Here is a 25650-nt window from a genome sequence, read left to right as displayed (position 1 = left end):
ACTCCCTCTCTCCTCCCTCTCTCCTCATCTCCTCCCTCTCCTCCCTCTCTCCTCCCTCTCTCCTCTACTCCTCCCTCTCTCCGCATCTCCCTCCCTCTCTCCTCTACTCCTCCCTCTCTCCTCATCTCCTCCCTCCCTCCTCCCTCTCTCCTCCTCTACTCCCTCTCTCCTCCCTCTCTCCTCATCTCCTCCCTCTCTCCTCCCTCTCTCCTCATCTACTCCCTCTCTCCTCCCGCTCTCCTCATCTCCTCCCTCTCTCCTCCCTCATCTCCTCCCTCTCTCCTCCCTCTCTCCTCATCTCCTCCCTCTTTCCTCCCTCTCTCCTCATCTCCTCCCCTCTCCTTCCTCTCCTCCCCTCTACTCCTCTTCTCCTCTCTCTCCTCATCTCCTCATCTCCTCCCTCCTCTCCTCCCCTCTCCTTCCTCTACTCCTCTCTCTCCTCCTCTCCTCCTTCTCTCCTCCTCTCATCCACTCCTCTCCCCATCCCTCTCTCCTCCCCTTCTCTCCTCCTCTCCTCTCATCCACTACTCTCCTCATCCCTCTCTCCTCCCCTCTCATCCTTTCCTCCCTCTCTCCTCTCCTCTGAGAAATGTCAGGGATGTCCAGGGGAGATGGCAGGACGTGGCAGGAAACCTTGTGCTTTGGGGCAATTGGAGTCACTTTCAAACACGCATAGGATGCATGAACCCTATGGGCCCTGGTCAAGAGTAGTGCACTGAGTAGGGAATAGGGTGTCACGATCAAAATGTTACATTAATAGATACCTACTAGAACCTTGCTTTGGGAGTGACAGATCCAGAGACTTGTAGTGGACTCCAGCCTCCCCCTCTCCTACCAGACACATGTAGTGGACTCCAGCCTCCCCCTCTCCTACCAGACACATGTAGTGGACTCCAGCCTCCCCCTCTCCTACCAGATACATGTATTAGACTCCAGCCTCCCCCCTCTCCTACCAGATACATGTATTAGACTCCAGCCTCCCCCTCTCCTACCAGATACATGTAGTGGACTCCAGCCTCCCCCCTCTCCTACCAGATACATGTATTAGACTCCAGCCTCCCCCTCTCCTACCAGATACATGTAGTGGACTCCAGCCTCCCCCTCTCCTACCAGATACATGTAGTAGACTCCAGCCTCCCCCTCTCCTACCAGATACATGTATTAGACTCCAGCCTCCCCCCTCTCCTACCAGATACATGTATTAGACTCCAGCCTCCCCCTCTCCTACCAGATACATGTAGTGGACTCCAGCCTCCCCCTCTCCTACCAGATACATGTAGTAGACTCCAGCCTCCCCCTCTCCTACCAGATACATGTATTAGACTCCAGCCTCCCCCTCTCCTACCAGATACATGTATTAGACTCCAGCCTCCCCCTCTCCTACCAGATACATGTAGTGGACTCCAGCCTCCCCTTCTCCTACCAGATACATGTATTAGACTCCAGCCTCCCCCTCTCCTACCAGATACATGTATTAGACTCCAGCCTCCCCCTCTCCTACCAGATACATGTATTAGACTCCAGCCTCCCCCTCTCCTACCAGATACATGTATTAGACTCCAGCCTCCCCCTCTCCTACCAGATACATGTAGTGGACTCCAGCCTCCCCTCTCCTACACATGTAGTGGACTCAAGCCTCCCCCTCTCCTACCAGATACATGTATTAGACTCCAGCCTCCCCCTCTCCTACCAGATACATGTAGTGGACTCCAGCCTCCCCCTCTCCTACCAGATACATGTATTAGACTCCAGCCTCCCCCTCTCCTACCAGATACATATATTAGACTCCAGCCTCCCCCTCTCCTACCAGATACATGTAGTGGACTCCAGCCTCCCCCTCTCCTACCAGATACATGTATTAGACTCCAGCCTCCCCCTCTCCTACCAGATACATGTATTAGACTCCAGCCTCCCCCCTCTCCTACCAGATACATGTAGTGGACTCCAGCCTCCCCTTCTCCTACCAGATACATGTATTAGACTCCAGCCTCCCCCTCTCCTACCAGATACATGTATTAGACTCCAGCCTCCCCCTCTCCTACCAGATACATGTATTAGACTCCAGCCTCCCCCCTCTCCTACCAGATACATGTAGTGGACTCCAGCCTCCCCTTCTCCTACCAGATACATGTATTAGACTCCAGCCTCCCCCTCTCCTACCAGATACATGTAGTAGACTCCAGCCTCCCCCTCTCCTACCAGATACATGTATTAGACTCCAGCCTCCCCCTCTCCTACCAGATACATGTATTAGACTCCAGCCTCCCCCCTCTCCTACCAGATACATGTAGTGGACTCCAGCCTCCCCTTCTCCTACCAGATACATGTATTAGACTCCAGCCTCCCCCTCTCCTACCAGATACATGTATTAGACTCCAGCCTCCCCCTCTCCTACCAGATACATGTATTAGACTCCAGCCTCCCCCTCTCCTACCAGATACATGTATTAGACTCCAGCCTCCCCCTCTCCTACCAGATACATGTAGTGGACTCCAGCCTCCCCCTCTCCTACACATGTAGTGGACTCCAGCCTCCCCCTCTCCTACCAGATACATGTATTAGACTCCAGCCTCCCCCTCTCCTACCAGATACATGTAGTGGACTCCAGCCTCCCCCTCTCCTACCAGATACATGTATTAGACTCCAGCCTCCCCCTCTCCTACCAGATACATATATTAGACTCCAGCCTCCCCCTCTCCTACCAGATACATGTAGTGGACTCCAGCCTCCCCCTCTCCTACCAGATACATGTATTAGACTCCAGCCTCCCCCTCTCGTACCAGATACATGTATTAGACTCCAGCCTCCCCCCTCTCCTACCAGATACATGTAGTGGACTCCAGCCTCCCCCTCTCCTACCAGATACATGTAGTAGACTCCAGCCTCCCCTTCTCCTACCAGATACATGTATTAGACTCCAGCCTCCCCCCTCTCCTACCAGATACATGTATTAGACTCCAGCCTCCCCCGACTCCTACCAGATACATGTATTAGACTCCAGCCTCCCCCCTCTCCTACCAGATACATGTATTAGACTCCAGCCTCCCCCCTCTCCTACCAGATACATGTATTAGACTCCAGCCTCCCCCCTCTCCTACCAGATACATGTATTAGACTCCAACCTCCCCCCTCTCCTACCAGATACATGTATTAGACTCCAGCCTCCCCCCTCTCCTACCAGATACATGTAGTGGACTCCAGCCTCCCCCCTCTCCTACCAGATACATGTATTAGACTCGAGTCTGGTAAGCGGTATTGGAGCATCGGGTCTGAGACACATACACTGCTTTCGGAAAGTGTTCAGACCCCTTGACTTTTTCCAAATTTTGTTACGTTACAGCCTTATTCTAAAATGGATTAAATATATTTTCCCCCACTCATCAATATACACACAATACCCCATAATGACATCACAATACCCCATAATGACATCACAATACCCCATAATAAACAAGCCAAAAACAGGTTTTTAGACATTTTTGCAATTGTATATAAAAAACAAAAAACTGAAATATCATATTTACATAAGTATTCAGACCCTTTACTCAGTACTTTGTTGAAGCACATTTGGCAGCGATTACAGATTCAAGTCTTCTTGGGTATGAAGCTACAAGCTTGGCCCACCTGTATTTGGGGAGTTTCTCCCATTCTTCTCTGCAGATCCTCTCAAGCTCTGTCAGGTTGGATGGGGAGTGTTGCTGCACAGCTATTTTCAGGTCTCTCCAGAGATGTTCGATCGGGTTCAAGTCCGGGCTCTGACTGGGCCACTAAAGGACATTCTGAGGTCCTGAGCACTCTGGAGCAGGTTTCATCAAGGATCTCTCTGTACTTTGCTCCGTTCATCTTTGCCTCAATCCTGACTAGTCTCCCAGTTCCTGCCACTGAAAAACATCCCCACAGCATGATGCTGCCACCACCATGCGTCCTTTAAGTGCTTTTTGGCAAACTCCAAGTGGGTTGTCATGTGCCTTTTACTGAGGAGTGGCTTCCATCTGGCCACTCTACCATAAATGCTTGATTGGTGGAGTCCTGCAGAGATGGTTGTCCTTCTGGAAGGTTCTCCCATCTCCACAGAGGAACTCTGGAGCTCTGTCAGAGTGACCATCGGGTTCTTGGTCACCTCCCAGACCAAGGCCCTTCTCCCCCGATTGCTCAGTTTGTCCGGGCGGCCAGTTCTAGGAAGAGTCTTGGTGGTTCCAAACTTCTTCCATTTTAGAATGATGGAGGCCACTGTGTTCTTGGGGACCTTCAATGCTGCAGAAATGTTTTGGTACCCTTCCCCAGATCTTTGCCTCGACACAATCCTGTCTCTGAGCTCTACAGACAATACCTTCGACCTCATGGCTTGGTTTTTGCTCTGACATGCACTGTCAACTGTGGGACCTTACATAGACAGGTGTGTGCCTTTCCAAATCATGTCCAATCAATTGAATTTACCACAGGTCGACTCCAATCGAAAGGGTGATCAATCGAAAAGTTTCAAAGTCTCATAGCAAAGGGTCTGAATACTTATGTAGATAAGGTATATCTGTTTTTTATTTTTAATACATTTCATACTCACTACTTACACCTCATATACAGTGCTTTCAGAAAGTATTCATACCCCTTGACTTATTCTACATTTCTGTTGTGTTACAGCCTGAATTCAAAATGAATTAAATATATAAAACATTTTCACCCATCTACACACAATACCCCATAATGACTAAGTGAAAACATGTTTTTAGAAATGTTTGCAATTTTATTGAAAATGAAATACAGAAATATCTCATTTATATAAGTATTCACACCCCTGAGTCAATACTATTAGAATCACCTTTGGTAGCGATTATCTTTCTGGGTAAGTCTCTAAGAGCTTTTCACATCTGGGTTTTTGAAATATTTGCACATTATTATTTTCTAAATTCTTCAAGCTCTGTCAAGTTGGTTGTTTATCATCGCCAGACATACATTTTCAAGCCGATTTGAGTCAAAACTAACTAGGAAACTCAGGGACAGGACGGCAGGTGGGCCCAGGGTCAGGACAGGCATTAAGGTCAAAACCGGGAAGACTATAAAACAAAAAAACTTGACAAAACAAGACGAACTGGTAACAGACAAACAGAAAACACAGGTATAAATACACAGGGGATAATGGGGAAAATATGAGACACCTGGTGGGGGGGGAGACAAGAACAAGACAGGTGAAACAGGGTGAGACACCTGGTGGGGGTGGAGACAAGAACAAGACAGGTGAAACAGGGTGAGACACCTGGTGGGGGGGACAAGAACAAGACAGGTGAAACAGGGTGAGACACCTGGTGGGGGGGGAGACAAGAACAAGACAGGTGAAACAGGGTGAGACACCTGGTGGGGGGGGAGACAAGAACAAGACAGGTGAAACAGGGTGAGACACCTGGTGGGGGGGGGGGAGACAAGAACAAGACAGGTGAAACAGGGTGAGACACCTGGTGGGGGGGGGGAGACAAGAACAAGACAGGTGAAACAGGGTGAGACACCTGGTGGGGGGGGGAGACAAGAACAAGACAGGTGAAACAGGGTGAGACACCTGGTGGGGGGGAGACAAGAACAAGACAGGTGAAACAGGGTGAGACACCTGGTGGGAGGGGGGAGACAAGAACAAGACAGTTGAAACAGGGTGAGACACCTGGGGGGGGGGAGACAAGAACAAGACAGGTGAAACAGATCAGGGTGAGACAGGAACATTCATGTCGTCTTGGTAAGCAACTTTATTTGTCCTCTACTTACAGCCATACCCATAACATGATGCAGCCACCACTATTTGTCCTCTACTTGCCATACCCATAACATGATGCAGCCACCACTATTTGTCCTCTACTTGCCATACCCATAACATGATGCAGCCACCACTATTTGTCCTCTACTTACAGCCATACCCATAACATGATGCAGCCACCACTATTTGTCCTCTACTTGCCATACCCATAACATGATGCAGCCACCACTATTTGTCCTCTACTTGCCATACCCATAACATGATGCAGCCACCACTATTTGTCCTCTACTTGCCATACCCATAACATGATGCAGCCACCACTATTTGTCCTCTACTTACAGCCATACCCATAACATGATGCAGCCACCACTATGCTTGAAAATATGGAGCTTCGTATTCACTAATGTGTTATTTTGAATTTGCTCCAAACATAAATCAAAACAATTTTATTGGTCACATACACGTGGTTAGCAGATGTTAATGCGAGTGTAGCGAAATGCTTGTGCTTCTAGTTCCGACAATGCAGTAATATCTAACAAGTAATCTAACAATTCCCCAACAACTACCTAATACACACAATGTAAAGGGGTGAATGAGAATATGTACATATAAATATATGGATGAGCGATGGCCGAGCGGCATAGGCAAGATGCAATAGATGGTATAAAATACAGTATATATATGGGATATGAGTAATGTAAGATATGTAAACATTATTTAAAGTGCCATTATTTAAAGTGAGATTGTTTAAAGTGACTAGTGATCCATTTATTAAAGTGGCCAGTGATTGGGTCTCAATGTAGGCAGCAGCCTCTCTGAGTTAGTGATGGCTGTTTAACAGTCTGATGGCCTTGAGATAGAAGCTGTTTTTCAGTCTCTCGGTCCCAGCTTTGTATTCAGGGCATAAAGTTCATTTCTGCGTAACATTTTTTGCAGTTTAGTGCCCTGTTGTAAACAGGAAGTGCGTTTTGGAATGTTCAATATGTAACAATAGGTGCTCTTCTTTGCGAGGAAAACCTCTCTGGTCTTTGTGGTTGAATCTGTGTTTGAAATTCACTGCTGGACTGAGGGACCTTATAGATATTTGTATGTGTGGGGTACAGAGATGAAGTAATCATTTTAAAAACGACTATTGCACACAGAGCGAGACCATGCAACTTATTATGTGACTTGTTTAAGCATTTCATAGGATTGTTTTACGCCTGCTTTATGCTGTGGAACTGGAGGATCATCAACTTACAAGGCCTCAAGCTATATTTATTGTCAACATGATTGTCATAAACTTTTACACAACAAAGTGTAAATACTTGTGGAATATGTTTATATTTTACATACGATGCATATGAATTAAGGAACAGCGCAAACTGGCTCTAACCAGAATAGAAAGAGGAGTGGGAGGCCCCGGTGCACAACTGAGCAAGACAGGACAAGTATATTAGAGTGTCTAGTTTGAGAAACAGACGCCTCACACGTCCTCAACTGGCAGCTTCATTAAATAGTACAGTGTCTTGCGAAAGTATTCAGCCTCCTTAGCATTTTTCCTATTTTTTAGCTTGATGGCCAAAAAGCTCAATTTTAGTCTCATCTGATCAGAGTACCTTCTTCCATATGTTTGGGGAGTCTCCCACATGCCTTTTGGTGAACACCAAACGTGTTTGCTTATTTTTTTCTTTAATCAATGGCTTTTTTCTGGCCACTCTTCCGTAAAGCCCGGCTCTGTGGAGTGTACGGGTTAAAGTGATCCTATGGACAGGTACTCCAATCTCCGCTGTGGAGCTTTGCAGCTCCTTCAGGGTTATCTTTGGTCTCTTTGTTGCCTCTCTGATTAATGCCCTCCTTGCCTGGTCTGTGAGTTTTGGTGGTCGGCAGGTTTGTTGTGGTGTCATATTCTTTCCATTTTTTAATAATGGATTTAATGGTGCTCTGTGGGATGTTTCGGATATTTTTTTTATAACCCAACCCTGATCTGTACTTCTCCACAACTTTGTCCCTGAGCTGTTTGGAGAGCTCCTTGGTCTTCATGGTGCCGCTTGCTCGGTGGTGTTATAGACTCTGCGGCAGGTGTATACAGTTGAAGTCAGAAGTTTACATACACCTCAGCCAAATACATTTAAACTCAGTTTTTCACAATTCCTGACATTTAATCCTAGTAAAAATTCCCTGTTTTAGGTCAGTTAGGATCACCACTTTATTTTAAGAATGTGAAATGTCAGAATAATAGTAGAGAGAATGATTTATTTCAGCTTTTATTTCTTTCATCACATTCCCAGTGGGTCAGAAGTTTACATACACTCAATAAGTATTTGGTAGCATTGCCTTTAAATTGTTTAACTTGGGTCAAACATTTTGGGTAGCCTTCCACAAGCTTCCTACAATAAGTTGGGTGAATTTTGGCCCATTCCTCCTGACAGAGTAACTGAGTCAGGTTTGTAGACCTCCTTGCTCGCACACACTTTTTCAGTTCTGCCCACAAATTTTCTATAGGATTGAGGTCAGGGCTTTGTGATGGCCACTCCAATACCTTGACTTTGTTGTCCTTAAGCCATTTTGCCACAACTTTGGGAGTATGCTTGGGGTCATTGTCCATTTGGAAGACCCATTTGCGACCAAGTTTTAACTTCCTGACTGATGTCTTGAGATGTTGCTTCAATATATCCACATGATTTTCCTACCTGCAGTCCCTCCTGCAGCTAAGCACCCCCACAACATGGTGCCGCCACCGCCGTGCTTCACGGTTGGGATCGTGTTCTTCGGCTTGCAAGCCTCCCCCTTTTTCCTCTGAACATAACGATGGTCATTATGGTTCTCATTTTGTTTCATCAGACCAGAGGACATTTCTCCAAAAAGTATGATCTTTGTCCCCATAGTCTGGCTTTTTTTTTGGCGGTTTTGGAGCAGTGGCTTCTTCCTTGCTGAGTGGCCTTTCAGGTTATGTCGATATAGGACTCGTTTTACTGTGGATATAGATACTTTTGTACCTGTTTCCTCCAGCATCTTCACAAGGTCCTTTGCTGATGTTCTGGGATTGATGTGCACTTTTCGCACCAAAGTTAATCTCTAGGAGACAGAACGCGTCTCCTTCCTGAGCGGTATGACGGCTGCATGGTCCCATGGTGTTTATACTTGCGTACTATTGTTTGTACAGATGAACGTGGTATCTTCAGGTGTTTGGAAATTGCTCCCAAGGATGAACCAGACTTGTGGAGGTCTAAAAAAAAAAATTCTTAGGTCTTGGCTGATGTCTTTAGATTTTCCCATGATGTGAAGCAAAGAGGCACTGAGTTTGAAGGTAGGCCTTGAAATACATCCACAGGTACACCTCTAATTGACTCAAATGATGTCAATTAGCCTATCAGAAGCTTCTCAAGCCATGACATCATTTTCTGGAATTTCCCAAGCTGTTTAAAGGCACAGTCAACTTAGTGTATGTAAACTTCTGACCCACTGGAATTGTGATACAGTGAATTATAAGTGAAATTATCTGTCTGTAAATACAAATATTACTTGTGTCAAGTACAAAGTAGATGTCCTATCCCGACTTGCCAAAACTATAGTTTGATAAGAAGAAATTTGTGCAGTGGTTGAAAAACTAGTTTTAATGAATCCAACCTAAGTGTATGTAAACTTCTGACTTTAACTGTATATACTCATTATGTATGTAGCATACAGTATGTCAGTATGGGTGTTCGAACACAGCTTAGGTGAATCCAGGTGAATCCAGGTGAAAGCTATGATCCCTTATTGATGTCACTTGTTAAATCCACTTCAATCAGTGTAGATGAAGGGGAGGAGACATGGTTAAAGAAGGATTTTTAAGCCTTGAGACAATTGAGACATGGATTGTGTATGTGTGTCATTCAGAGGGCGAATTGGCAAGACAAAATATTGAAGTGCCTTTGAACGGGGTATGATACAGTAGTAGGTGCCAGGCGCAACGGTTTGTGCCAAGAACTGCAACGAGCCTGAGTTTTTCACGCTCAACAGTTTCCTGTGTGTATCCATAATGGTCCACCACCCAAAGGACATCCAGCCAACTGGACACAACTGTGGGAAGCATTGGAGTCAACATAGACCAGCGTCTTGTAGAGTCCATGCCCGATGAATTGAGGCTGTTCTGAGGGTAAAAGGGGGGTTCAACTCAATATCAAGACGTTTGTTCCTAATGTTTTATACACTCAGTGTATGTGTATATGTGTGTATGACTGTGCACAGCACACACTTACACACACACACACAAATAACTCACTCACACACACACACACAAATAACTCACTCACACACACACACACACACAGAAATAGCTCCTCAGGGCCCTAGCGATCACGAGCCACCAAAAGGAAAAAGGATTTCCGTAAGGTTTCCTTCTGGCTGTTTAGAGTGGAGCCCTGTGGGACACGCTGGCTGTTTAAAGGGGAGCCCAGCCTGGCTGTTTAAAGGGGAGCCCTGCCCGGCTGTTTAAAGGGGAGCCCTGCCCGGCTGTTTAAAGGGGAGGCCCTGTGGGACACGCTGGCTGTTTAAAGGGGAGCCCAGCCTGGCTGTTTAAAGGGGAGGCCCTGTGGGACACGCTGGCTGTTTAAAGGGGAGCCCAGCCTGGCTGTTTAAAGGGGAGGCCCTGTGGGACACGCTGGCTGTTTAAAGGGGAGGCCCTGTGGGACACTGTCTGTTTAAAGAGGAGCCCTGTGGGACACGTTGGCTGTTTAAAGGGGAGGCCCTGTGGGACACTTTGTCTGTTTAAAGGGGAGGTCCTGCCTGGCTGTTTAAAGGGGAGCCCTGCCTGGCTGTTTAAAGGGGAGGCCCTGTGGGACACGTTGGCTGTTTAAAGGGGAGGCCCTGTGGGACACGTTGGCTGTTTAAAGGGGAGGCCCTGTGGGACACTTTGTCTGTTTAAAGGGGAGCCCTGCCCGGCTGTTTAAAGGGGAGCCCTGTGGGACACGTTGGCTGTTTAAAGGGGAGGCCCTGTGGGACACGTTGGCTGTTTAAAGGGGAGGTCCTGCCTGGCTGTTTAAAGGGGAGGCCCTGTGGGACACGTTGGCTGTTTAAAGGGGAGGCCTGTGGGAGACGTTGGCTGTTTAAAGGGGAGCCCTGCCCGGCTGTTTAAAGGGGAGGTCCTGCCTGGCTGTTTAAAGGGGAGCCCTGTGGGACACGTTGGCTGTTTAAAGGGGAGCCCTGTGGGACATGTTGGCTGTTTAAAGGGGAGCCCTGCCCGGCTGTTTAAAGGGGAGCCCTGCCTGGCTGTTTAAAGGGGAGGCCCTGTGGGACACGTTGGCTGTTTAAAGGGGAGGCCCAGTGGGACACGTTGGCTGTTTAAAGGGGAGGCCCTGCCTGGCTGTTTAAAGGGGAGCCCTGTGGGACATGTTGGCTGTTTAAAGGGGAGGCCCTGTGGGACACGTTGGCTGTTTAAAGGGGAGGTCCTGTGGGACACGTTGGCTGTTTAAAGGGGAGCCCTGTGGGACACGTTGGCTGTTTAAAGGGGAGGCCCAGTGGGACACGTTGGCTGTTTAAAGGGGAGGCCCTGCCTGGCTGTTTAAAGGGGAGCCCTGTGGGACATGTTGGCTGTTTAAAGGGGAGGCCCTGTGGGACACGTTGGCTGTTTAAAGGGGAGGTCCTGTGGGACACGTTGGCTGTTTAAAGGGGAGGTCCTGTGGGACACGTTGGCTGTTTAAAGGGGAGGCCCTGCCTGGCTGTTTAAAGGGGAGGCCCTGCCTGGCTGTTTAAAGGGGAGGCCCTGCCTGGCTGTTTAAAGGGGAGCCCTGTGGGACATGTTGGCTGTTTAAAGGGGAGGCCCTTTGGGACACGTTGGGCGCACTTATAAACTCACTGAAGATGGCCTGTGATCTGAAGACTATAACTGTCTCTCTCTTTCTCTCTCTCTCTCTCTCTCTCTCTCTGCCCTCTCTTTCTTTCTTTCTCTCATCTCCCCCTTCTCTCTCCTTCCCTCTGGCTCTCTGAAGTGATTACCAGCCTGTGATTCCATTGACACCCACACATCCCCCCCGAGACGCGCCATCGCTAGTCTGTTTAATCTCTCTCCCGTGCCGTTCTCACAGCATACAGTAGGTAACAGCCTCTGGAATTGTGTGTGTGTGTGTGTGTGTGTGTGTGTGTGTGTGTGTGTGTGTGTGTGTGTGTGTGTGTGTGTGTGAGAGAGACTACATGCTAGAGACTACATGACATCCTAGACTACATGCTAGAGACTACATCCCAGACTACATCCTAGACTACATGCTAGAAACTACATCCCAGACTACATCCTAGACTACATGCTAGAGACTTCATCCTAGACTACATGCTAGAGACTACATCCTAGACTACATGCTAGAGACTTCATCCTAGACTACATGCTAGAGACTACATCCTAGACTACATCCTAGACTACATGCTAGAGACTACATCCTAGACTACATTCTAGAGACTACATCCTAGACTACATGCTAGAGACTACATCCTAGACTACATGCTAGAGACTACATGCTAGAGACTACATCCTAGACTACATCCTAGACTACATCCTAGACTACATGCTAGAGACTTCATCCTAGACTACATCCTAGACTACATCCTAGACTACATCCTAGACTACATGCTAGAGACTTCATCCTAGACTACATGCTAGAGACTACATCCTAGACTACATCCTAGACTACATGCTAGAGACTACATCCTAGACTACATTCTAGAGACTACATCCTAGACTACATGCTAGAGACTACATCCTAGACTACATGCTAGAGACTACATGCTAGAGACTACATGCTAGACTACATGCTTGAGACTACATGCTAGAGACTACATCCTAGACTACATCCTAGACTACATGCTAGAGACTTCATCCTAGACTACATGCTAGAGACTACATCCTAGACTACATGCTAGAGACTACATGCTAGAGACTACATCCTAGACTACATGCTAGAGACTACATGCTAGACTACATGCTAGAGACTACATGCTAGAAACTACATGCTAGAGACTACATCCTAGACTACATGCTAGAGACTACATGCTAGAGACTACATCCTAGACTACATGCTAGACTACATCCTAGACTACATGCTAGAGACTACATCCTAGACTACATGCTAGACTACATCCTAGACTACATGCTAGAGACTTCATCCTAGACTACATGCTAGAGACTACATCCTAGACTACATGCTAGACTACATCCTAGACTACATACTAGAGACTTCATCCTAGACTACATCCTAGACTACATCCTAGACTACATGCTAGAGACTTCATCCTAGACTACATGCTAGAGACTACATCCTAGACTACATGCTAGAGACTACATGCTAGACTACATGCTAGAGACTACATCCTAGACTACATCCTAGACTACATGCTAGAGACTACATCCTAGACTACATCCTAGACTACATCCTAGACTACATGCTAGAGACTACATCCTAGACTACATCCTAGACAACATGCTAGAGACTACATCCTAGACTACATCCTAGACTACATGCTAGAGACTACATCCTAGACTACATCCTAGACAACATGCTAGAGACTACATCCTAGACTACATCCTAGACAACATGCTAGAGACTACATCCTAGACTACATAATAGAGACTACATCCTAGACTACATGCTAGAGACTACATCCTAGACTACATGCTAGAGACTACATCCTAGACTACATCCTAGACTACATCCTAGACTACATGCTAGAGACTACATCCTAGACTACATGCTAGAGACTACATCATAGACTACATGCTAGAGACTACATCCTAGACTACATGCTAGAGACTACATCCTAGACTACATCCTAGACTACATCATAGACTACATGCTAGAGACTACATCCTAGACTACATGCTAGAGACTACATGCTAGAGACTACATCCTAGACTACATCCTAGACTACATGCTAGAGACTACATCCTAGACTACATGCTAGAGACTACATCATAGACTACATGCTAGAGACTACATGCTAGAGACTACATCCTAGACTACATCCTAGACTACATCCTAGACTACATGCTAGAGACTACATCCTAGACTACATGCTAGAGACTACATCCTAGACTACATCCTAGACTACATCCTAGACTACATGCTAGAGACTACATCCCAGAGACTACATGCTAGAGACTACATGCTAGAGACTACATCCTAGACTACATGCTAGAGACTACATGCTAGAGACTACATCCTAGACTACATCCTAGACTACATGCTAGAGACTACATCCTAGACTACATGCTAGAGACTACATCATAGACTACATGCTAGAGACTACATGCTAGAGACTACATCCTATACTACATCCTAGACTACATGCTAGAGACTACATCCTAGACTACATGCTAGAGACTACATCCTAGACTACATCCTAGACTACATCCTAGACTACATGCTAGAGACTACATCCCAGAGACTACATGCTAGAGACTACATGCTAGAGACTACATGCTAGAGACTACATCCTAGACTACATGCTAGAGACTACATCCTAAACTACATCCTAGACTACATGCTAGACTACATGCTAGAGACTACATGCTAGAGACTACATCCTAGACAGCATGCTAGACTACATCCTAGACTACATGCTAGAGACTACATGCTAGAGACTACATGCTAGACTACATCCTAGAGACTACATCCTAGAGACTACATCCTAGACTACATCCTAGACTACATCCTAGACTACATGCTAGTGTCTGATTCTGATATATCCCCCTGGTTAGTTATATAGACACAATATCTGATATCCCCGTTTCCCATATCTCCTCTCTGTGTGTCTGTACCACGCTTCAGATCCAGCATTTAGAACAGACAGACAGTCAATCAGACAGTAAAAACAGTCAGACAGTCAAACAGTCAGTCAGTCAGACAGTCAAACAGTCAGACAGTCAATCAGACAGTCAAACAGTCAGTCAAACAGTCAAACAGTCAGTCAAACAGTCAATCAGTCAGTCAAACAGTCAGTCAGACAGTCACAGTCAGTCAAACAGTCAGTCAGACAGTCAGACAGTCAATCAGACAGTCAGATAAACAGTCAAACAGTCAGTCAGACAGTCAATCAGACAGCCAGACAGTCAAACAGTCAGTCAATCAATCAGTCAAAGAGTTAATCAGACAGTCAATCAGACAGTCAAATTTACAGTCAAACAGTCAGTCAGACAGTCAATCAGACAGCCAGACAGTCAAACAGTAAGTCAATCAATCAGTCAAACAGTCAGACAGTCAAGCAGTCAGTCAGTCAGTTAATCAGACAGTCAGTCAAACAGTCAGTCAAACAGTCAGACAGTCAGTCAATCAGTCAGTCAACACCAAATCAGACTTAGACAAAGCAAAAACAAAAAAATTACAAAACAAAAAAGTTACTACAAAAACTAAACTTACATTTATTCAACACAATATCACACTGTCTTTTGTCTTCTTTCTTTGCCGCAAAGATTATATCTGTCTTTAGATGTGTGTAAAAAAGAAAACATTGTAAGATATATTTTCTAAAACCCATTATTGCAAGATATCGCTAATTAAATTGCTAGTGTTATTAATTGAGTCAAAGATAAACTTCACATTGAGTTGGAGACATCTTAAACTCAATTAAAGATATCTTCAAGTCAATTAAAGATATCTTCAAGTCAATTAAATTTATCCAAATGCCCTGTCCTACAAAAAAATGCAATCTAGCTCTTTCTAAAGCATTAATATCAGCTCACTACTTTGCCCTCAAAACACAAAGACAAGACAAGACTCTGAAGTTTTTAGTCTCTTTATCATTAAAACATTATAAGACTGTTTGACTTTTTTCTAATCGATGCTGTCACTCTTATGTGATGTAGAGGTTCTAAAAAATAAAGTGTCCCCAATTAATCCCATCCTTATCCATGAACATGAGGATTCAGTGTTTAAAGGGAGTGTTACACTTCATTTCATTTGACTCAAATTATACATCGGTATTTTTTTTCTCCCATTTTTTTAAGTACAGATCTACGGTTTGTCCGTTGAAACTATAACAGGATGGTCAATAACATTAGTGATAGCAATAGACAACGATACCGTACCCATCTGAAACAGCTAGAAAATGATGCTCCCCCCGTCGTCTCCAGCGGCAAAAAATATCCAGCCAACACCTCCTATGTCTTCAGATGTCGACCCTCCGATCACTTTGGTCCTTTCAACCGCTGACATAAACGAACAACTCGAGATATTCCCTTGAGATGCTATCAGGCCATGGATATGAAGCGTTCTTGGTGTCCGGTTCCTTTTTGACTTTGGTAGAAAAGCCTTACTTCATCACACACTTGATTACAGATCAATAGTTGTAGTCGATCTGTTAGATCTGATCTGTTCTAATCAAGGGGTTGATACCAGGATCATAAGACATAGAAGACAAGAGTTGTCTTTCATGATTTTTCTCTTTATCGTTGATAAAGCCCATTACTTTGAGAGTAGTGGGGGACTGGTATGAGTTTCTGCAGCCCAATATATCTGCTCCGGTCTCTGTTGAAGTGTTCTGAAGTGTCTGTCATCTTATATGAGGCCTCTGAAGGCCCTTTGATTAAGGACGTTAGCTAGTGATCAGAAAGTAACTGGTTCGTAAGGAAAGTTAGAACATAATATGGTTTATGATTGTCTCTCTCGAGTCACGATATGGAAACACTTTCTCTGTGGAAGGCACTTCTATACATTCACTATCATTCACTGTAGTGTCTTTATCTGCTCAAAACCAAGTATTTTTCTGCTCAAAACCAAGTATTTTTCTGCTCAAAACCAAGTCTCTTTCTTCTCAAAACCAAGTCTTTTTCTGCTCAAAACCAAGTCTTTTTCTGCTCAAAGCCAAGTCTCTTTCTGCTCAAAGCCATGTACTGTAACACGTGTAGCAATAAGACCAGACAGTCAGACCTGTGGATGAACCAGTCTAACTTCCCACCTCCTCTCTTCCTCTACCCCAGGGCGGTGTGCCAGCTGTGGGGATAATGTGGTGGGTGAGGGTACCGGCTGTACCGCCATGGACCAAGTCTTCCACGTGGACTGCTTCATCTGCATGACCTGCAGTGGCAGGCTGCGCGGTAAACCCTTCTACGCCGTGGAGAAGAAGGCCTACTGCGAGCCCTGCTACATCGTGAGTCTCAGCCCATCTGTACACAACACACACACACACACACACAGTGTACAGACACAAATCCTTCTACGCCGTGGAGAAGAAGGCCTAGTGCGAGCCCTGCTACATTGTGAGTTACACACACACAGGCACACAGTGTGTGTAAAAGTTCTACTGAGCCCTGCTACATTGTGAGTCTCGACCCATCCACCAATTTATTTCATCACTGCACTTGTTGTACCCTGCAAGTAACACGATGTGTGAAACATCCTGCATGTTCTCTGTCTTTCTGCCACCCAGAAGAACCAAACAGAAAGAGTTTTTATCATGTTTCCTCCTGAGTTAGAACAGAGAGAGTTCTGCGCATGCTCTGAGAATGCGCCCTTGGAATACCTTCCCGGCCCTGCAACTGTTGACCAGATTAAAAGCCTTACTCATGTCTGCCTCGGAGAGCGAGATCACCCAGTCCTCTGTGTCAGCGGGGGGCCTCGTGCACAGCTTGGTGTTGTTTTTGTCAAAGTGTGCATAAAATTGATTGCGTTTGTCTGGTAGAGAGGTAACGTTAGGTAGATCACAGCTGGGTCTTCCTTTGTAATCCGTAATGGACTGTAGCCCTCGCCACGTGGGATTCCACCTTGTATATATAAAAAATATATAAGTATAAACAACAACGCAAAAAACAAACACAAATAAACAGAAACAACACAGCCTCCATACCTCATACACCATACCTCATACACCATACCTCATACACTATACCTCATACACCATACCTCATACACCATACCTCATACACCATACCTCATACACTATACCTCATACACCATACCTCATACACTATACCTCCTACACTATACCTCATACACTATACCTCATACACCATACCTCATACACTATACCTCCTACACTATACCTCATACACTATACCTCATACACTATACCTCATACACCATACCCCATACACCATACCTCCTACACTATACCTCATACACTATACCTCATACACTATACCTCATACACTATACCTCATACACCATACCCCATACACCATACCTCCTACACTATACCTCATACACTATACCTCATACACTATACCTCATACACTATACCTCATACACCATACCTCATACACCATACCTCATACACCATACCTCATACACCATACCTCATACACCATACCTCATACACCATACCTCATACACCATACCTCATACACCATACCTCATACACTATACCTCATACACCATACCTCATACACCATACCTCATACACTATACCTCATACACCATACCTCATACACCATACCTCATACACTATACCTCATACGCTATACCTCATACGCTATACCTCATACGCTATACCTCATACGCCATACCTCATACGCCATACCTCATACGCCATACCTCATACGCCATACCTCATACGCCATACCTCATACGCCATACCTCATACTCCATACCTCATACACCATACCTCATACACTATACCTCATACACCATACCTCATACCTCATACACTATACTTCATACACCATACCTCATACACCATACCTCATACACTATACCTCATACACTATACCTCATACCCAATACCTCATACACTATACCTCATACACCATATTTCATACACCATACCTCATACCTCATACACCATATTTCATACACCATACCTCATACACTATACCTCATACACCATACATCATACACCATACCTCATACACTATACCTCATACACTATACCTCATACACCATACCTCATACACTATACCTTATACACCATACCTCATACACTATACCTCATACACCATACCTCATACACTATACCTCATACACCATACCTCATACACCATACCTCATACACTATACCTCATACACTATACCTCATACACCATACCTCATACCTCATACGCCATACCTCATACACCATACACCATACCTCATACGCCATACCTCATACACTATATCTCATACATACTATACCACAGCTACCATGTGTTTGTGTCCTCAGCTGTAGCCTCGAGGTTGGCAGCAATAGACCTGTCCTTTATTTTAGCACCAACCTCGTGTTATTCCAGGGCTTTTGATAAGGGAAGTAGCAAACCTTCGCTGTGGGGACAACGTCGCTGATGATGTTTCCTGATGAAGCCCGAGACGGAGATGGTTAGGTCGTCGATGTTATCGGCTGAGTCTCGGGAACATATTCCAGTCAGTGCTAGCAAAGCATCCTGCATCATAGCCTCCGCTTCATTGGACCATTTCTCTACGACGCGGCGTCACGGTTACTTCCTGGTTTGAGCTTCTGTTTGTAAATAGGAAGCAGGAGTATAGAGTCATGATCTGATTTGCTGAACGGAGGATGAGGGAGGGCCTTGTACGCTTGCTTGTGGGTAGACTAACACTGGTCTAGAACTCTATCGCCCCCTAGTGGTGAAGGAGACGTGTTGATAGAAGTTGGGCATCACGTCTCTCAGTGACGCGGAATTAAAATCCCCGGCAAACAAGGAAAGCACCTTTTGTTTTTTACTAAACGGTACGTTTGAAATAGCATGTAGTATGATTAGTACACTGTATGTAGTTTTAGTCAGTAGTAGAAGACAGATTTCTGACACGCCTGTGTCTTTTTAAGGATTAGACCGACTGTGCTGTGTGTCCCATATGGCATCCTACTCCCTTATTAAAGCCCTGGTCCAAAGTAGTGCACTATATAGGGAAGAGCACTATTGGGCCTGGTCCAAAGTAGTGCACTATATAGGGAAGAACACTATGGGCCCTGGTCCAAAAGTAGTGCACTATATAGGATACCATTTGGGACGTTAGCCTGTGTGTCTCCGTGCAGGCAGCTCAGTATTCTGATCCATAGCACTTTATCTGGAGGTACATCTGATAGGGAGATGAGACACACTGCCGATGTTAACCGAGTATTAAAATCACATTAGAATGTTAGATTGGATTACTTCCCTTTGTAGATTGGATAACAAATAATATTCCTTCTTACACTGTTATCCCCCCTCACCACCACTGTTTCTGAGTCTCTTCCTTCCCTTTTTGTTTTCTCCAAAAATGTCATTTTAAAAAAGTATTTTATTTATTCAACCAAAGAGTCTGATCAAAACAGGAACTGAGTTTCCAGTAAGATGTGAACAGAGGGACAGTTTCCAGTAAGATGTGAACAGAGGGACAGTTTCCAGTAAGATGTGAACAGAGGGACAGTTTCCAGTAAGATCGGGGTTTCTTGAGAAAACATTTCCAGAATCGATTTAGTTTGTGGCAAATTTGCTGTTTCAAAGATCTGGTTTGACCTCTAAATGGGTCTCTCTTGCAAAAATAAATTGGATCTCAATGAGAATAACCCACATAAAAAGGAAACTGCTTTACTTCTCACCATGGAAGTCCCATTCAAAGTGAAACCACACATGAATGGTCTATTTCTAATTGAGGAATTCAGTCTGGCGTTGCATCATAATATGTTATGTCTCTGATGTTCTTGGGCTTTCCTCTCAACTCTCAACTTCCTCAATCCACTTTCCCTAGTTTTGCACAGATCAGAAGGAGATGACCCATATACAGTTACAGAGGGTCAAAGTTCATACCCTCCAAGACATGTTAACCTCTCACCATTACCAATAACAGGGGAGGTTATTATTTACAATTAGTCACTACAAAATGACACAGTACAATGGGTACCATTCATTTCTATTGGGCATAAAATCATCTGAAACGCAACCAAAACAAGCAGCCAAATGCACTCAACAAGTTTGTAGCATCACAAGCTTGATGTGGTCATTGCGTGCTAAGAATATGGAACCAAATACTAAACTTTTGACTACTTTGTTGATAAGAATCTTTAGATGTGGCAATCATAGTCACCCTATCATATAGTCATTATCTCATAGTCACCATGGCCATATAGTCATTATATCATAGTTACCCTGTCATATAGTCATTATCTCATAGTTACCCTATCATATAGTCATTATCTCATAGTCACCCTATCATATAGTCATTATCTCATAGTTACCCTGTCATATAGTCATTATCTCATAGTTACCCTATCATATAGTCATTATCTCATAGTCACCCTATCATATAGTCATTATCTCATAGTCACCCTATCATATAGTCATTATCTCATAGTCACCCTGTCATATAGTCATTATCTCATAGTCACCATGGCCATATAGTCATTATATCATAGTTACCCTGTCATATAGTCATTATCTCATAGTCACCCTATCATATAGTCATTATCTCATAGTTACCCTATCATATAGTCATTATCTCATAGTTACCCTGTCATATAGTCATTATATCATAGTTACCCTGTCATATAGTCATTATCTCATAGTCACCCTATCATATAGTCATTATCTCATAGTTACCCTATCATATAGTCATTATCTCATAGTTACCCTGTCATATAGTCATTATCTCATAGTCACCCTATCATATAGTCATTATCTCATAGTTACCCTATCATATAGTCATTATCTCATAGTCACCCTATCATATAGTCATTATCTCATAGTTACCGTCATATAGTCATTATCTCATAGTCACCCTATCATATAGTCATTATCTCATAGTTACCCTATCATATAGTCATTATATCATAGTTGCCTTATCATATAGACATTATCTCATAGTTACCCTATCATATAGACATTATCTCATAGTTGCCTTATCATATAGACATTATCTCATAGTTACCCTATCATATAGACATTATCTCATAGTTGCCTTATCATATAGTCATTATCTCATAGTTACCCTGTCATATAGACATTATCTCATAGTTGCCTTATCATATAGTCATTATCTCATAGTTACCCTGTCATATAGACATTATCTCATAGTTACCCTATCATATAGACATGATCTCATAGTTACCCTATCATATAGTCATTATCTCATAGTTACCCTGTCATATAGACATTATCTCATAGTTACCCTGTCATATAGACATGATCTCATAGTTACCCTGTCATATAGTCATTATCTCATAGTTACCCTGTCATATAGTCATTATCTCATAGTTACCCTGTCATATAGTCATTATATCATAGTTGCCTTATCATATAGTCATTATCTCATAGTTACCCTATCATATAGACATGATCTCATAGTTACCCTGTCATATAGTCATTATCTCATAGTTACCCTGTCATATAGTCATTATCTCATAGTTACCCTATCATATAGTCATTATCTCATAGCAACCCTTATCATATAGTCATTATCTCATAGTCAAAATGATCATATAGTCATTATCTCATAGTCATTATCTCATAGCAACCCTTATCATGTAGTCATTATCTCATAGTAACCCTTATCATATAGTCATGATCTCATAGTCAAAGTCACCCATATCATATAGTCAATATCTTATAGTCACCCTGGTCCCATAGCCATTATCTCATAGTCACCCATATTCTATAAGAAAAATTATTTTATTTTATAGGGAAATAGATATTTATATTCTCTATGGAAATAAACATTTATATTCTATAAGGAAATATATATTTATGTATTATGTATTGTATTCATTGTTCCTCTTTAGTGCATTTAACTATACAGTTGAAATCGGAAGTTTACATACACCTTAGCCAAATACATTTAAACTCAGTTTTTCACAATTCCTGACATTTAATCCTAAAAATTCCCTGTTTTTGGTCAGTTAGGATCGCCACTTTATTTTAAGAATGTGAAATGTAGAATAATAGTAGAGATAATTATTTATTTCAGCTTTTATTTCTTTCATCACATTCCCAGTGGGTCAGAAGTTTACATACACTCAATTAGTATTTGGTAGCATTGCCTTTAAATTGTTTAATTTGGGTCAAACGTTTCAGGTAGCCTTCCACAAGCTTCCCACAATAAGTTGGGTGAATTTTGGCCCATTCCTCCTGACAGAGCTGGTGTAACTGAGTCAGGTTTGTAGGCCTCCTTGCTCGCACACACTTTTTCAGGTCTGCCCACACATTCTCTATAGGATTGAGGTCAGGGCTTTGTGATGGCCACTCCAATACCTTGACTTTCTTGTCCTTAAGCCCTTTTGCCACAACTTTGGAAGTATGCTTGGGGTCATTGTCCATTTGGAAGACCAAGCTTTAACTACCTGACTGATGTCTTGAGATGTTGCTTCAATATATCCACATAATTTTCCTGTCTCATGATGCCATCTATTTTGTGAAGTGCACCAGTCCCTCCTGCAGCAAAGCATCCACACAACATTATGCTGCCATCCCCATGCTTCACGGTTGGGATGGTGTTCTTCGGCTTGCAAGCCTCCCCATTTTTCCTTCAAACATAACGATGGTCATTATGGCCAAACAGTTCTTGCAAACTGTAGTCTTTTTTTATGGTGGTTTTGGAGCAGTGACTTCTTCCTTGCTGAGCGGCCTTTCAGGTTATGTCAATATTGGACTCGTTTTACTATGGATATAGACACTTTTGTACCTGTTTCCTCCGGCATCTTCACAAGGTCCTTTGCTGTTCTGGGATTGATTTGCACTTTTCGCACCAAATTCAAAGTACATACCATCTATTGCATCTTGCCTATGCCGTTCGGCCATCGCTCATCCATATATTTATATGTACATATTCTCATTCATTCCTTTACACTTGTGTGTATAAGGTAGTTGTTGTGAAATTGTTAGATTACTTGTTAGATATTACTGCACGGTCAGAACTAGAAGCACAAGCATTTCGCTACACTCGCATTAACATCTGCTAACACTGATTATACGACCAATAAAATTGTATTTGATTTGATCTCTAGGAGACAGAAAGCGTCTCCTTCCTGAGCGGTATGACGGCTGCGTGGTCCCATGGTGTTTATACTTGCATACTATTGTTTGTACAGATGAATGTGGTACCTTCAGGCGTTTGGAAATTGCTCCCAAGGATGAACCAGACTTGTGGAGGTCTACAATTTATTTTCTGTGGTCTTGACTGATTTCTTTTGATTTTCCCATGATGTCAAGCAAAGAGGCACTGAGTTTGAAGGTAGGCCTTGAAATACATCCACAGGTACACCTGCTATTGACTCAAATGATGTCAGTTAGCCTATCAGAAGCTTCTAAAGCCATGACATCATTTTCTGGAATTTTCCAAGCTGTTTAAAGGCACAGTCAACTTAGTGTATGTAAACTTCTGACCCACTGGAATTGTGATACAGTGAATTATAAGTGAAATAATCTGTCTGTAAACAATTGTTGGAAAAAATACTTTTGTCATGCACAAAGTAGATGTCCTAACCTACTTGCCAAAACTATAGTTCGTTAACAAGAAATTTGTGGAGTAGTTGAAAAACAAGTTTTAATGACTCCAACCTAAGTGTATGTAAACTTCCAACTTAAACTGTGTCTATATCCATATCTATACCTATCTATATCCATATCTATATCCATATCTATATCCATATCTATATCCATCTATATCCATATCTATATCCATATCTATATCCATATCTATATCCATATCTATATCCATCTATATCCATATCTATATCCATATCTATATCCATATCTATATCCATATCTATATCCATCTATATCCATATCTATATCCATATCTATATCCATCTATATCCATATCTATATCCATCTATATCCATATCTATATCCATATCTATATCCATCTATATCCATATCTATATCCATATCTATATCCATCTATATCCATATCTATATCCATATCTATATCCATATCTATATCCATATCTATATCCATATCTATATCCATCTATATCCATATCTATATCCATATCTATATCCATATCTATATCCATATCTGTATCCATATTTGTATCCATATCAATATCCCTATCTATATCCATATCTATATCTATATCCATAACAATCTATATCTATTTACATATCCATACCCATATCCATATCTATATCCATATCTATCTATATATATCTATATCCATAACAATCCATATCTGTCTATATGATAGGATAAAGTAATCCTTCTAACCCCCCCCCCCCCCCTAAAAGATTTAGATGCACTATTGTAAAGTGGTTGTTCCACTGGATATCATAAGGTGAATGCACCAATTTGTAAGTCGCTCTGGATAAGAGCGTCTGCTAAATGACTTAAATGTAAATGTAAATCTATTTATATCTATATCCATATCTATCTATATCTATATCATAACAATCCATATCTATAGCCATATCTATATCCATATTTATATCCATATCCATATCTATATCCATATTTGTATCTAAATCCATATCTATATCCATATCTATATCTATTTACATATCCATATCCATATCCATATCTATATCTATATCCATATCTATCTATATCTATATCCATAACAATCCATATCTATATCTATTTACATATCCATATCCATATCTGTATCCCTATCTATCTATATCTATATCCATAACAATCCATATCTATATCTAGCTATATCTATATCCATATCTATCTATATCCATATCTATATCTTATATCTATCTATATCCATAACAATCCATATCAATCTATATCCATATCTATATCTATATCTATCTATATCCATAACAATCCATATCTATCCATATCTATATCTATATCCATAACAATCCATATCTATATCTATATCTATCTATATCCATAACAATCCATATCTATCTATATCCATATCTATATCTATATCTATCTATATCCATAACAATCCATATCTATCCATATCTATATCTATATCCATAACAATCCATATCTATATCTATATCTATCTATATCCATAACAATCCATATCTATCTATATCCATATCTATATCTATATCTATCTATATCCATAACAATCCATATCTATCCATATCTATATCTATATCCATAACA

General features: G+C 42.8%; 1 protein-coding gene across 1 annotated transcript in view; it reads left to right on the top strand.

Annotated features, from left to right (window-relative positions):
* Window positions 1-25650, top strand: part of lpp (LIM domain containing preferred translocation partner in lipoma) — a gene marked incomplete in the record, with an annotated part of 384586 nt that overhangs the window by 306192 nt on the left and 52744 nt on the right. The window contains 1 exon segment of the mRNA XM_029695387.1: window positions 16662-16831. Within this exon segment, the coding sequence (XP_029551247.1) occupies window positions 16662-16831 (170 nt within the window).

This window comes from Salmo trutta, chromosome 17 (genome assembly GCF_901001165.1).
Source record: "Salmo trutta chromosome 17, fSalTru1.1, whole genome shotgun sequence".
Taxonomy (NCBI): Eukaryota; Metazoa; Chordata; class Actinopteri; order Salmoniformes; family Salmonidae; genus Salmo; species Salmo trutta.
Note: the sequence above shows the minus strand (reverse complement) of the source record. Positions and strands in the feature narration are given on the sequence as shown.